The sequence below is a fragment of the Ctenopharyngodon idella genome, chromosome 13 (assembly GCF_019924925.1).
Source record: "Ctenopharyngodon idella isolate HZGC_01 chromosome 13, HZGC01, whole genome shotgun sequence".
In the NCBI taxonomy this organism is placed as follows: domain Eukaryota; kingdom Metazoa; phylum Chordata; class Actinopteri; order Cypriniformes; family Xenocyprididae; genus Ctenopharyngodon; species Ctenopharyngodon idella.
Window position 1 is genome coordinate 37,324,643 of NC_067232.1, and position 16,056 is coordinate 37,340,698.

The window sequence follows — 16,056 nt, forward strand, 5'->3', positions numbered from 1 at the left end:
TTTGTTTTTGGTTGTCGTGTGTTGAAATAAATAGATGATAAACTGTTTTAACATCTGTCAGCTGAAAAACCCACAATCCCTCCCCTCCATGGGAAAATGAATATTTACTATGACAACAATAAAACTTCAGTTATATTTTTAAACGTTTCCAACAAAGAAATGGATCGACTTACTTGAGCTTGAGCTCATTTTTATTGGACATTTCTACCGTGTGTCTGCTGAAGCAGCAGTGCGCAACCAGCATGTGACACTGTTTGCATGGTAACCAGATACATTTTGAATGGATTTCTGCAAAACTACAGCGAAAACATTAAATTATCATGTATTGCAATAAAATGGCTTCACTTCCCTGCAAACGATGCCATGAAAAATGTGAATATTTAAAGGCAAAAACAAAACAAAAGGTGCAGGTATCTTATTAATTTTAGTATCAGAAGCAGAGGGAGATCCTTTTAAGATGGAGGTGCATCTCAGCATGCAACGTGGCATGACGTAGCTTCACATTCTCTCTATATTCATCTAAATGCCACTCCCATCAGTGTGGGCTGTGTTGGTATGTACGTATAAGGGGTGTATGATTTATCATGATTTTTAGATTGTTTTTAATGATTAAAAAATATCTCCATAATCTGCTTTTGAAGAGAGATCTTTAGTGGTTCAACGGATCACAAAACCCATGATTCGGATCACACCAGGGTTCCTGGTTCCAAATATGGAAAAATATTTGTGTTTCCAGACCATTGGCTCTATTCAGTTTTCTAATTTATCATACCTGCAAACAAGTCACTTTACAGCGAAATTAGCTCTTTTGAATCAAAATACATAATTTATGTGAATCGTGTAGATCCAAAGAGGTTTTTTTTTGGGGTGTGTGTATGTCACAGGATTCTCACAAGAATCGAAAATGGGCTACTTTCCCATAGACTGGAGTGAGTCGCGATCTGTCTTGGCGCTCTGTGGCGTGACAGATCGCTGTAGCCATCTCTTCCGCTTTACTAGTTACAACACAAAATAAACATGATTAAACATCCGAAGGTATGTTGAAAGATACAATACAACTTACAGAAATCCATATCATGTCACATGCAATCGATCAATCAGTGTTTCAACCACAAAAAGGCATCAATAAGACCTTGCTTGTAAAAATGTCACATTTAGCCTACCCCAGAAAAGCCGTTCAATGTCCAAAAACTAATTGGTCAGCTACAAAAATGAACTTCGAGAGGAGCATTTTGCTAAATATATGCACTATAGGCTATTGCATATTCATTGTATTTGTACTTAACGTGCTTCAATATTGAATGTATAAATGTATAAATTGTCATTAAAAATTTATAAAAACTTAATGTAAAAACTTAATGTAATTTAGCCTATATGTAAGTAGCTTACAAATTAATTTTAACCTTTAATAATATAATGATGTACCAGCTGTGGTTCCCTATGTAGTTTACAGCATTAGTTGAGAGAGATTTATTTATTTATTTATTTATTTATTTATTTTTTTCTTCCTTTGGAGAAATATGCCATGTACTGTACCTGATAGGCCCAAATTAATCAATATTGAATCAAAAAAAATTTTTTTCCCATTTATTTTCTTGTCAGAGTGCACCAGAATGCTTACTTTACATGTTAAAATCACAAAAATCTTCACTTGGGGGAGGACCCCCCCCCCCCCCCCCGGACCCCTCTACATTTAGTTCCTACACATCACCTTTTACACCTCTTGACTTTGCAGATGTTTATAAAGTTATGAATTTCTAAACTATTAGGGGAAACTGTGAAACTGCGCTTGTGTAGGCTACTCGTGCTCGTAGGCTACTCTATGAAATGCTTTGATAACAACAACAACAACAACAACAAATACCGACAACAGAGCAAACACGGAGCAGAATGGATAAATCAGAGAAGAATGTCTATGAAGTAAATGTATCGAATTATTAGAATGTTAAACAAATTAAATATTTACGCCTATGTAGCAAGTGGTATGGTCGGAAAGGGAAACAAACGAAGTCACGACGCCACCCTGTTAAACGGAATATATTAGTAATTGTAGATTAATCCCCAACAAAAGTCACACAGGTATGTGGTTTTAAGAAGAGAAGGGCCTAGACATCAATACTAAATACCAAATTTTATTTCAACAATCAAACACTAATTTAAAAATCACTAAAAGACCCAGACTACAAACATGAAGCAAAGAAAACATAGAAAAGGAGGCAGAGGCTTACCAATGGTAGAAAATCGTTTGGAAGGAAGTCTGGAAAAGTATGGAATTTTGAAATGGAAAATGTGTAGGAACACTGAGTCATGGATCAGATTGTTTTTCTAAACAGCCAAAAAAACGTTAAAAAAAAAAAAAAAAATTAGAGAAGACCAATATAATTTGCTTTTCATTTATTACAAGAACATTTACTGTACAACAAGGAACTTGTGGCTTTAACAAAAATTAAATAACCTATGAAACCTATGGCTTCTTTTGTGGAGGAGATGCCTCTGGCTCTGTGTCTGCTCCAGTGGACGTTAGCTCTGTGGCTTGACACTGCAGGAAAAAATGACTGATTAATTTAACTATTTTCATATTTCAAAATCAATAACATTTGCCAATATTATTCAAAATTAAAATGGATGATTCGCATAACAATAGCATAGACTGCAGTATTATTATAAGTAATGCACTCTATTATTATTATTATTATTATTATTATTATTATTATTATTATTATTATTATTACCTCTTCAGCAGCCACAATCTCAGTGGTGAGATCACTATGTCCTCTCGTGTAGGGCAGGTTCTAGGTAAGTCAGGGACTTGAACCTTGGATCAAGTGCAGTAGATCTATGAAGATCATCTTGTATATCTGGGGGGTTGGTGTATCTGGAGTTCAGTTCCTCTCTAATGGCAGCCTTGACATCTCTAGTAATGGTGCTGTCTGCCTCATTTGCAGCCATGGATTGTAGAATCCTGGTTTTCAGAGTTAGGATCATGGACACAGATGGTGCATTTTCAGTGCTTAAGAGGGTTGTGACTGTTTTGAGAGGTTTGAGTACCTGGAGGACCTCTTCTGCCACTTTCACATCTACTCTACTCTGCTACTGCTTCTATCAGTACCTGCGCTAGATTTGTGCTTGTGTGACTTTCATACAGTGGGGCATGTCTGTAGCACCGGACTTCGCATCTCCCGAGTGTGCTGTGATGTAGTGAGCAGTCACAGTCACGTAGCTTTCCGTAGCCCTTGATGTCCACCCATCTGTGGTGATCGCAATAGAGGATGCATTAGATAGGTCCGCAAAAATTTTGTTTTTTCCTGTTCGTGAAGTTCTGGTACGATCTTCGTCCTGAAGTGGGAGTGTGAGGGCATTGCGCAGCATGGTTCAAGCACTTTCAACATTTTTAAATCCTACGTTTTCCACAACGGAGTATGGCCTCATGTCTGTAACCGCTTTAGCCCGTTCTGATTCTGCTGCAAAGGGCTGTTTAAATGCAGCAGTGAGAAGCTGCTGCTGCTGCTATTGTTGTTTTGCATTCTGTCATTTTCACACCAGGGTGATGTCGCTTCAGATGCGTAGCCATGCTCGATGTATTGCCATTTTCATACGGCTTTCTCATGTCACAATGCCTACATACCGTAACAGTTTTGTCCACCACCCTTTTTCCATCATCATTATATTTTACGGCGAAGCCAAAATGCTCCCATACATGCAATTTGAATGATGCGGAAGGCTTTTTAAGTTCTTCTGCTCCACTTGCCATTGTTGACTGATCAACATGCCCCGTTCACGTGAACACATGACTGCTTTGTCTGTATAGTTTCACTGCAACTCAGCATCAAGTTTTAAGAAATTAAAATACAACTTTACAAGCAAGTAAAACTGTATTTTTATGTACTACACAGCGACTTGCAAAATAATCTTAAAAACCAACATGGAAAAAAAAATGGATCGTGATTCTGCCTGAAAGGAGAGAAGGGGAAAAAAAAAAAAAAAAAAAAAAAACATGATATTTTTGCCATATCGCCCACCCCTATGTACGCATACCACTGGTCACATATTTCAAACTTCTTGTACCCCTTAGGCAAAGAATGGGGAAAAACCTTGCCATAAGTATATTGGATAAGATAATTGCAGTAAAAGTTTTGATGATGGTTATAATCAAGGTAGGGACAATTGCAGTGACTTGCAGGAGTCATACATTAGGCACACAGGTGTATATTTGAGTCCGTTATTTGTAATGCGCTAACAAACTGTATTTGCGCTCTCATACATAGTAGTGAGTGTTTGTGTCTGCTTGCACAATACAATCTGACAGAGAAATTGTTCAGTTCAATTCACATTTATTTGTATAGCGCTTTTCACGATTACAAATGCAGCAGCTTTACAGAAAATGCATGTTTCTACATTACAATTTAGAGTAATCTGTTATCAGAGGTGAATGTGTATTCATTTAGGCAGAAACAATGAGTGATGCGTGATAATTCAGAGTTCTTGTCATCTGAAGTCCTCGCAGGGGTTAGCGTCATCTCTTCAGAGGTGTTGGGGCATCTGAAGTCTTCATAAGAGGCTGGATCCAAACTGGAGCGGCCATAATCTAATCTCTGGGCATCCCGAGGTAGAAAGAGAAAAGAAAATAGAAAAAAATGACTGTAGCTGCTGTTCATAATTTTTTTTTTTTTTTTTTTTTTTTTTTTAAGCAAAAGATAATAGTGCATTTCATCTAACTGTAGTATAAGGTTATGAGATGCGTTATGTGAATGCTTGGCTAAAGAGATGCCTTTAATCTAGATTTAAACTGGGAGACTGTGTCTAAAGGAAGCTGAACCATTTCAGTAGCAATACTTTAATCGATACAGAACATTAATAGGTAACCAGTGTATAGATAAAATTGGTGTTATAAAATTGGTGTGATCATATTTTCTTGATCTGATAAGAACTCTGTAATTTTCCAATTCATTTAGATCTAGGTCTGGTTTCTTAATGAGAGGCTTAAATGCCAGCTTGAAGGGTCTTGGGACAAGACCTAGAGATAGAGGAATTAATAATATTGAGAAGAAGCTACTGCTAACAACTCTTGTTGTTGGTTTAGATGTAATAAGTTTTAGTTCATCCTGTCCTATTGTGGTAAAGCACTGCAATTGTTCTCGATTAAGACTGGATCATTAAACGCTGGGAAAACTTTTACTTTTACAATTGTTTTTCTGATGCTTTCTATTTTCTCAGTGAAGAAATTCACAAAGTCACTACTAAACTGTGATGGAATATTCAGTTCAGGTGACAAATGTTTATTTATTAATCTAGCCACTGTACTAAATAACATTTTTGCATTGTTTTGGTTTTTATTTTCTATGGTTTGCAGAGATGCTAGCTGCTTTTAGAAGCTTTTTATAGCATGGCATACTGTCTTTCCATGTAAAAGAGAGAGATTGCCTGAGCGCATGCAATTACCTGCATCTATCCTTCTTTAGGTCAAGTCATAAGCCACTTTTCCACTGTCGGGCCAAACCGTTCTCTTTACTTAACCGTTCCATTCCATGCCGAATCAGCCCAGCCGGTACGGATATGGTTTCATTTTCCACTGTGGAGCGAATAATGGCCGCTCTTTGGAATGTAATACAAATGCGTCAAATGTTGCCTTGGTAACGCAGTTTACAGACGATATGAGATGTAAATGGGCAATTCCACGCAAAGGTCGTCTTTACCATGGAAAAAAAAAGAACAAAACAAAACCCTTTTCAAATCGTCCATTTAGGTCTGTATTATACTGTATTAATGTGCTCTAACAGAAATTAAGAAAATTGCCTTGTTTAATCACAATATATGAGGTAAGCAACAATGCTTAAATTAAATTTTCAACCAACCATATTTCATGCTTTCAAAAAAGGGATCAAAGACCCCCCCCTTTTTAAACTTAACAGTAAGCATTGTGTAGAAAGATGGAGGCATGCCTGAGAAATACTCATTTTGTCATAACAGCAATGCCTGTTGAATTTATAAGGGCTGGAATAAAGAGGTCAGGACGCTTCAGTTCTCGGTCACGTCCGTAACGTTTTAAAGATTAAGTTTGTCATATAACAATTATAAATGCAAATAACTTGAAACTTTATATGCAAAGCTAAATTGTTTATGCTTATTAGGATCAACAGTTCATTTCACTACGTTGCTCTGAACAACCATAATAAGCGTTACGGACGTGACCGTTACGAACGCTTCATATTAAATCCTATGACTTTGCTTCTTTATATTGCTGTGATCTGTTTGGCTTACCGTATATCAGAACATATCCAATAGTCGCAATACTCTTTGTGCTTTGTTAGTTTTAATATGAAAAAGGTTCAACTTTCAAATTCAGTCGATTTTATAACAAAATTTAAACAATAGATGTCGCTCTTTAATAGCCTATGGCGCGTGACAGATTAGCTACTGCAGCGCCTCAGTGTAAGCGGCAGATCAAGCGCACGTGAACCGATCTTCTCTTCCTCTTGCCAGTTACAGAACGAAATATGAACATCAAAAGGTAGGCCTATATGATACAGTACAACTTATAGAAGATCATTGTGTCTCATAGGACACTTCCCTCGGGATGTCGCGTTTTTACCTGTTGGTTAAAAAAATGAATAGCCTATTGATCATAATCCGTGCGATCAAGCTGACAAAATAAAAATAAGATTGCAATCATTTTGGCTTGAAATAAAGTTTGGTCATTTTGACTCAAGACTCCGCTTTAAACTGTGAAAACTAGCCGAAATCCGTGTGATCATTTAGACACAAAACATAAAACTGACATGATTGCGATTGACAATAGTGTACGTCAATAGGTTCACCTGACTGTGGGGAAAACATGCGATTTTAAACTGCTTTATGATAAACATTAATATTTGTCAATGTACTTTAGCAAGCAGTTCTGTAAGAAGGAAAATCATGGTCTCTAAATTGATTCTTGAACAACGCACACGCTTTGTCAACATGAGAAATAGGTCTAATCCATAACCTTTTGCAATACAGAGTATAAAGTTTAGTAAAAAGTTGATAAATTGTGCAGTCTTACCATACTGGTATCACAGATTTCAATAATTGGTGGTTTAGATGCCTGCTTGAGGTCTCTGTAAAAGTTTTAAAGCAGTTTTAAAGCGGTCTTCTGTGCCGCTTTCAGACCGGTCACATCCGTAACGGAAAACGTACTCGGTTACTAACGTAACCTCGGTTCCCTGAGATACGGAACGAGTACTGCGTATGGGGAAAGGTCTCCTTTTTCCCCGTTACTGAAGCCTTTTTCAATAACGCAGTGTAACTGCATCGTCATTGGTTCACTCATAGAAAGTTGTTGAACCAATGACGGCGTGGCATAGCTGCGCGGCCTATGGCGACAAAGCGCGCGAAGAAGCCCGCCAAAAGAGGCGGGGCTTATGGCTATATAAGCAGGCATTTCGCCATAGGATTTCAGGTCATACGACTGAAGCGACGACACTGAAGCCGCAGCCTCGTGGCACGGCATGTAACGCATTACTCGTTCCGTATCTCAGGGAACCGAGGTTATGTTAGTAACCGAGTACGTTCCCTTTCAATACTTGTACTGCGTATGGGGAACAAATTCAACCGCGCCGTGCCACGGCAGGGAAAGACTGAACTTGTCTTGTCCGCTGGTTCCCTCACGGTGTCCAAGTGAGAGGGCCGGAGCCGTCGAACCCATGTTACACTTGCAAGAGGGGAGCTAACTCCCGGGGTGGCATGAGGCGGAGCTCGATAGAGGCTGCTGTATCATACCGAGAGGACCCGAGCTTGTAAGGTCGGGGATATCCAAGTTATAAAATCTGACAAAAGTGGACGGTGAGGACCAGCCGGCTGCCTCACAGATGTCTTTAATAGAAACTCCACTGGACCATGCCCAAGAGGAAGCCATTCCTCTAGTGGAGTGGGCTCTAACTCCTATGGGGCAGTTGAGGCCCATAGAGGAGTAGCAAAGAGCAATAGCGTCGACTATCCAACGCGAAAGACGTTGCTTTGAGACCGAAGACCCTTTGGTGCGGCCGCCAAAGCAGATAAAGAGCTGATCAGATTGCCGGAAAGGCTGTGATCGCTCAACATAGGTCCTCAATGCCCTGACAGGGCAGAGTAATTCCAGCTCTCGCTCATCCGACGAGGGAGGAAGCGCTGAGAGGGAAATGACCTGTGCTCTGAATGGAGTCGAGAGCACCTTAGGAACGTAGCCATGCCTAGGTTTCAGAACAACTTTGGAGTCGTTGGGCCTGAACTCAAGGCATGCATGGCTCACAGAGAGGGCCTGCAAGTTGCTGACTCGTTTGACCGATGCTAGCGCAAGCAGCAGAGCGGTTTTGAGTGTCAGGGGCCTGAGGTCAGCTGAACGCAGTGGCTCAAAGGGGGGCCCTTTGAGAGCTCTGAGGACCAAAGAGAGGTCCCAGGTGGGAACAGTGAGAGGATGAGGTGGATTCAATCGCCTAGAACCTTTCAAGAAACGCGCCACAAGGCAGTTTCGTCCCACTGACTGGCCAGCGATAGGAGCGTGAAACGCTGCGATGGCTGCTACGTAAACCTTGATCGTTGAAGGGGTGCGACCCATATCTAAACGCTCCTGGAGGAACGACAGTATCGGTGATACGTCACACTCCACAGGGTCTATGCTGCGTGCAGAGCACCAGTCAACAAAGACCGACCATTTCTGGGCGTAGAGGCGTCTCGTGGACGGGGCTCTCGCCTGAGAGATGGTATTTAGCACGTCCCCTGGGAGGTTTGGAGGCTCCCATCGAGGGACCAGAGGTGCAGAGCCCAGAGTTCTGGCTGGGGATGCAGCTTTGAGGACCAGATTTGGCTCCTCCAGAGCGGGGCCACTGGGAGGACTCTGTGCTTGTCTTCCCTGACTCGTCTGATGACCTGAGGGATCAGAGCGATAGGGGGAAAAGCATAAAGGAGGGTGCAGGGCCAGTCGTGGGCCAGAGCATCTTCCTCCTTGGAGAAATAAATTGGGCAGTGAGAGTTGTCTTCTGAGGCGAAGAGGTCTATCTCTGCCCTCCCGAAGAACTCCCAGATCGTGAGAACCGTCTGGGGGTGGAGCAAAGATGCGCCCCAACCCGTGTTGGACGCATCTGTCGAGAGCACCGTCGTTCTGGACACCGCCTGTAGGGGTGCTCCAAGACTGAACCATACAGGGTTTGTCCAGGGTTTCAGAGCTGTCAAACAGGCCTGATTGACCCTGAGACGCAGGCGGCCGTGCCGCCAGGCGTGAGGAGGGACCAGAAACTTCAACCAGTATTGCAGAGGCCGCATCTGGAGAAGGCCGAGTTGCAGAACCGGGAAGGTGGAAGCCATCAGCCCTAGCATCCTCTGGAAGAACTTCAGAGGGAGGTAGGCTCTGTTCCTGTCTGAAGCCGCGAGCTGCTGAATGGCCAGGGCGCGCTCTGGCGAGACTACCGCCGTCATACGGACTGAGTCGAAAACTGCACCCAGGAACGTGATATGTTGGCTGGGAAGCAGCGCGCTCTTGGCAAAGTTGACCCTGAGTCCTAGGCACTCCAAGTGGCTGAGGTGCACGTATCTGTGGAGTTCTAGCTCGGCTCGCGACTGGGCCAGAATGAGCCAGTCGTCGAGATAATTCAGAACACGGATTCCCATCTGTCTCAGTGGGGAAAGCGCCATGTTCATGCACTTGGTAAAAGTGCGAGGAGCTAGGGACAGCCCGAAGGGAAGGACTGTATATTGGTAAGCCACGCCCTCTAATGCGAATCATCTCAAGAATCGTCTGTGACGGGGGGCTATCTGGATGTGAAAGTAAGCATCTTTCAGGTCCAGCGAGCAGAACCAGTCCCTGGGGCAAATCTGCGCGAGGATCTGCTTCAGCGTTAACATCTTGAACTTCCGTCTCATGAGGGAGAGGTTCAAGACTCTGAGATCTAAGATGGGTCTGAGACCGCCATCTTTCTTGGGAACCAGGAAATAACAACTGTAGAACCCCGACACGCTCTCTGAGGGGGAGACTGTTTCTATAGCTCCTTTCCTCAGTAGAGTCATGACTTCGGCTCGGAGGACATGAGCGCCGTCCGTGTTTACTGAAGTCTGAAGCACCCTGCTGAAGCGCGGGGGCCTTCGGGCGAACTGAAGCGAGTAGCCCCGACTTATGGTTCCCAGGACCCAAATTGACACCCCGGGGATGGCTTGCCAGGCCTCGGCCCGCGTGACAAGGGGTTGTATGTCATCGGATGACGGACCGCCGGTCGGGGGCCCGTACACCGGAAAGAGTGGAAGAGGAAGTTTGCTCCTCCTTTTGAGGAGGTAAAAAATGTATAGTGTTCGCCATGAGAACGGCGTTTTGCATGGACGCAACATTTGTGGGCCCAGTTAGCGCAACACTGAACATATCTCCCACGCCCGGAACTAAACGGGGCGGAGGGGAGACTGAACGAAGGAGCTTTTGGGGTGGTCCGGCCTCGGCGAGACTTAGCCCCATCCTCTTCCTTCCTGGCAGATCAGGAAGACTGAGGAGGCATCGGGTCCAGCGAAATCTTAGGCTGAGGTCCTTGACGTCGCGGGAAGGAGGAGCGCTTTTCGGGGCGTGGGCGCTGGCGCTGTTCCTTGGGAAGTGCTGCCTGAGAGGTAGAGGGGGCAGTCTTGCTCTGCTGATCCGGCGCAGGCCTGGGGCGGCTGGAAGCAGAAGCGGAGCTGGAGCGCTTGGGCAGGAAATGTCGCATGGCTTGGGACGACTTCTGTGCTGCGGTGACGCGTTCCGTGAAGCCCTCTACCGCTGGGACCAGGCTGGCCATGGATTGTCCAATGGCCTGGGCTGTGGCCTTTGTGGCACGCAGGGCTAAGTCAGAGGCGCTGCGGAGGTCACGAAAGGCAGGTGCATCAATGCCGGACTCGTCCAGAGAGCGGAGGAGCTTCGCTTGGGACACCTGGAAGATCGCCATGGTGTGCAGCGCTGAGGCAGCCTGGCCTGCGGACGCGTAGGCTCTGCCAGCCAGGGCAGAGGTGGTCCTGCAGGGCTTGGATGGAAGGGCCTTCTTCGTCTTCCAGCCCACAGCCGCGGGGGGACAGAAGTGAGCCGCCACTGCTTCATCCAGGGGCGGTAGGTGCTCGTAGCCCTTCTCTTCAGAGCCGTCCACAGTGGTGAGAGCTGAATGGTGCGTAGTGCGTAGACGGGCAGAAGAGGGAGCGCGCCACAACTTCGTCAGCTCATCGTGTATCTCTGGGAAAAACGGGGCAGGGCGGAGCGTTGGCGAGGGGCCTGGCGACGACCCGGCAGGAACCACTCATCAAGTGGTTCCATGCCCGGCTCGCAGTCAGTGGGCCCCGTGCCCGGCTCGCAGTCAGTGGGCCCCGTGCCCGGCTCGCAGTCAGTGGGCCCCGTGCCCGGCTCGCAGTCAGTGGGCCCCGTGCCCGGCTCGCAGTCCAGCGAGGGTAGGTGGGCGGGGTCCTCTGAGTCACCGGCCCATCTCTCTGTTTAAGAGGCCGCGAGAGACATGTAGTCGTCGAGCTGGTCTTCGTCTGATCCGCCAAATGAGACGAGGTCGCTCGCATCTGCAGAGGGACGCAGCTCAGGGCGTGAGAACAGGACGGGGGGTTGCTCTCTAGTGGGAGAGGGCGAGGCACGCGGGGGCTGAGCTGGCGTGAGCTCGCACAACTCCGGGCGCTGATCCGCTCTGCCCCGCTGTCTCTGCCCCGCTGTCTCTGCCCCGCTGTCTCTGTCTCTGCCCCGCTGTCTCTGTCTCTGCCCCGCTGTCTCTGTCTCTGCCCCGCTGTCTCTGTCTCTGCCCCGCTGTCTCTGTCTCTGCCCCGCTGTCTCTGTCTCTGCCCCGCTGTCTCTGTCTCTGCCCCGCTGTCTCTGCCCCGCTGTCTCTGCCCCGCTGTCGCTGTCTCTGCCCCGCTGTCGCTGTCTCTGCCCCGCTGTCGCTGTCGCTGTCTCTGCCCCGCTGTCTCTGTCTCTCTCTTCCCCGCTGTCTCTGTCTCTTCCCCGCTGTCTCTGTCTCTTCCCCTCTCTCTGTCTCTTCTCCTCTGTCTCTTCCCCTCTGTCTCTGTCTCTTCCCCTCTGTCTCTTCCCCTCTGTCTCTTCCCCGCTGTCTCTTCCCCGCTGTCTCTTCCCCGCTGTCTCTTCCTAGCCGGCTCGCGGGAGGAAGAAGACGGGAGGGCGCGAAGAAAGTGATCCACGAGCGCAGAGAGGCTAGACTCATGCTCTCGCAGTGAGAGCATGAGGTCCCGGTGAGTGCGGCCTCTGCGTGGGACTTGCCCAGGCAGCCGACGCACTCACCGTGCCCGTCGTCATCATGCAGAGGGGCTCTGCATGTGCTACAAGAGTGGCGCAGCATTTGCAGCAACGCCGCCGCCGTGAAAATGGGAAAAAGCTCTTTTAGAGTGGCGATAAACCGCAGGAAAAAGCTCTAATAGTCGCGCCAGATGGCGGCAGAAGACACGCTGAGAGGCGGCCGGAAGCGGGCGGCTCGAGAGCGGCGCTCGAGGCGGCGGTCTGCGAGGGCGCCGGCGCTGTCTTCGTCCGGCGAGCTCAGCTCAGTCCGCTGCGGGAGCCTCTTCGACGGCGGCGAGAGCTTCTTCAGAGCGGCGAAGGCTTCAGCTCGGAGATCAGCAAAGAGATGCGTTGTCGTCGCTGAAGGAGAGAGAACTGAAATCCTATGGCGAAATGCCTGCTTATATAGCCGTAAGCCCCGCCTCTTTTGGCGGGCTTCTTCGCGTGCTTTGTCACCATAGGCCGTGCAGCTATGCCGCGCCGTCATTGGTTCAACAACTTTCTATAAGTGAACCAATGACGATGCAGTTACACTGCGTTATTGAAAAAGGTTTCAGTAACGGGGAAAAAGGAGACCTTTCCCCATACGCTGTACGAGTGAAGTATCGAAAGGGAACTGTCACATCCGTAACATTGTTTTTTCCTCATTTATGCGAACACGAAAAATGAAATAAAATTATTATTTTATGCTCTGAGGAGAGCCAACCCTTCTTCATTCGGTGGGCAGTATTACTTTTGGTTCGCACAGTGTAATTCACAGAATTCTTAAATATGTTGTCACCCAAAACTTAGTGACTTTTTTTGTCACGTCCGTAACGCTGTATATTTCCCTCATCTAAAATATAAAACAATTGTATAGACTGACATTTTTCTAATGTCTGGACTCCTTTAGTAAGGGATTATGAATATATAAATAGACGGTTTAATATGTTGCTATTAAATGCATTCTTTGAGCGTTTATATTTCAAGTTTTGACTCCAAATGTCACGTCCATAACGCTGGAATTGCCCAAATAGTGACCGTATTATGGATAATAATCAGATATTTCTTTAAACTTATTCATTTGTGTTTACGTTGCTTGGATAGCACGCTTAGCCAGCTACAGAGAAATTGGTAGTGACAAGTGACAAATTCTGAGTGGCGACGTCACTACGTGTGCTGAGAATATCGGGACCGAGAACGGTTTGTAATCATGCCATGCTGTGCTGTACCAGGCACAAGTGGAAATACAACTGGAACCATTCTTTACCATTCTTGGTACCATTCAGTGGCTGCTGACCACATTGTAACACTTATTTATACAGCTAAAAAAAATACATTTAAAAAAAATAATAAATGGCGATAATATCGCATATAGCGATATTGAGCCACTTAAAATCACCACAAGGGAAATTCCTTCACCCTTTTAGCTCTAGTTTGTTTAGTAATTCTGGGTCTTCTTTTTGAGTATGTCATTTTCGGCTTGTGGGGTTGCTGGTTAAGGTGTTAAACCCATTGAAATGCTTAAATGTGGACATGTCTGCATTTGTGTGTCACTGTCACCATTACCATCTGTAGGATTACCTACGGTGCACGGACTGTGGCCTTGTGCCTACAGCCAAATTGCAGCCGTGCTGATATAGAGCCATATTGCACTCTTGCTTGTGTGATATAGGCAATATGTCGTTGAACAAAGGACATTGTTCCATTTACCATAATGCTAGAATCAAGATTACCTTTTTTTTCAGACAGTAACATTGTCATGTTCATTCTAACTATGGTTTTGTTGTATAATCTATTGAAAAGTTAATGTAAATCTCTGTCCAGGTTGTCATTTATGGGGATATACCAAAGAAGGAGAATGTGGTTTATCTGTCAAACCATCAATCCACAGGTAAGTCTCACTGTTTTGCAGTCAATACATGCTCTTATCTATAAACGTTACAAAATATTTGATGCATACCATGGCAAAACCATAGTTTTTTTTTTTTTTATATGTACCATGTTAGTAAGTACTATGGTACCACAGTGTATATCTGCGTATCATTGTATCTGACACATCACTGTACCATTTGTAAGAGTTATGTTCTCCATTGTAGCTGATTGGATTATTGCTGACATGTTAGCCATTCGACAAAATGCACTTGGACACGTACGATATGTCCTGAAAGATGGTCTGAAGTGGCTTCCTTTGTATGGATGGTATTTCTCACAGGTAGTGTAAACACCTAATTCAAGAAATTAGTCCCTTTATTCATAAGACAAGCAAAAATTTTTTGTAAATATTGCAAAAATCCATTCTTATATAAATTAGGATTGAATTGAATGATTTTATAAACAATTTACTCAGAAATTCATTCTGCTTGTGTTTTATAAATAAGACTGTGTATGTTTCTGGCTATATAATTTTGATGTCATTTACAGCATGGAGGTGTGTATGTGAAGAGAAGTGCCAATTTTGATGAGAAAGCCATGAAAAAGAAACTATCATCTCAAAGCGAACTGGGCACGCCTGTGAGTATATATCCATAGCACTCACTGAATGAAAATCCAGAAACTTGCTTGGTCTAAAAAAAAAAATAAAAAAAAAAATGCAGGAGGAAGAATTTAAAAGGCTATGTTGTTATTTAGGGATGTTTTTAGGCATAACACAGAGCAGAGTTAATGATTTCCACGCAGTGTTGCTGCTTGCCATATATAGAATTCATTTGATATGCTTTTACATGTCTGTCTCTATTATATTAAGTTATTTAATGGTTTATTCAAAATTTTAGGAATTCAGTGTCTTGGCATATTGTTGACCAAGTTTGGTGAGAATTGCATGAAAACAATTGGAGTATTATTTAAAAATTCAGTCTGCAATATTCAAAACATCCAAAATGGCGAAATCCTGTTGGGCAGAGCTAATGACTGAAATTTAGGCTATGCTATGTTCAGACTGTCACTTCAAATCCATTTCTTGTGCATATCCAATTGAAATCTGATCAGATATAGCAAGTGTGAATGCCAAAAAATGACATGAAATGCGATTTTTACAAATCTGTTTCAAGCAACATTCATATGTGGTTTGAAATACTATTTAAATTGTATTTCTGGAAATCTGTTTCAGTTTGGCTACATTCAGACTGTCAGTCCAAATCCGATTATTTTATTTATTTATTTTTCTTTTTTGGTGCATATCCGATTGAAATCCGTTCAGATTTAGCAAGTGTGAACGGCAAAAACTATCTTGAAACAAATCTGTTTCAAGCTACATTTAAAAATATGGTTTGAAATCCTATTTAAATCGCATATCTGGAAATCTGTTTCAGTCTGACTGCTCTGATTGGATTTCGCGTGGTATGTGACTTTCTCACGCCACGTGAGGAAAAACTGGCAGAGACAGCAACACAGAATAAAGCCACACATACCAGCCTCCTACGTTTCCAAACGGAAACACAAATAATCGAATTTGGACTGACAGTGTGAACGTAGTCTTAGAAAGTTGTCTGGCTTATGGTTCATTTCGGTAAAATTTAAATTTTACTGTTTGAACTTCTAATCTTAAACGAACCTATTCAAATCGAAAACAGATACTCCCTGATTATGTAATCCGTATGAAAGTTGCATTTCTCTCCTCCACTGTCCTGCGGAGATGAGAGCTTCGTCAACTTCGCAGCCGTCACAGACTCAGAAATCACTAGTATATTGTTACTAGTCTAAGTTATTAAAACATTTTTTTTTGTTTAGCGGCAATTAGTTTGAGCGTGGATAGTACGTCCATATTAAATGCTCATTTATGGTTTAGTATTTAATTTAGCCTAATATTGTGCAATTAGTCCATTAATGACTTAAAT

At 44.2% G+C, this 16,056-nt stretch overlaps 1 protein-coding gene across 6 annotated transcripts in view; it reads left to right on the forward strand.

The window, feature by feature from the left end:
- The window catches only part of agpat5 (1-acylglycerol-3-phosphate O-acyltransferase 5 (lysophosphatidic acid acyltransferase, epsilon)), a 198,647-nt gene that overhangs the window by 21,845 nt on the left and 160,746 nt on the right, over window positions 1-16,056 (forward strand). For all 6 annotated transcript variants that reach the window (XM_051916838.1, XM_051916837.1, XM_051916836.1 and 3 more), the window contains exons 2-4: window positions 14,048-14,114; window positions 14,320-14,435; window positions 14,645-14,734. In XM_051916838.1, coding sequence (XP_051772798.1) covers window positions 14,048-14,114; window positions 14,320-14,435; window positions 14,645-14,734 — 273 coding nt within the window. The remainder of the gene's footprint in view (window positions 1-14,047; window positions 14,115-14,319; window positions 14,436-14,644; window positions 14,735-16,056) is intronic.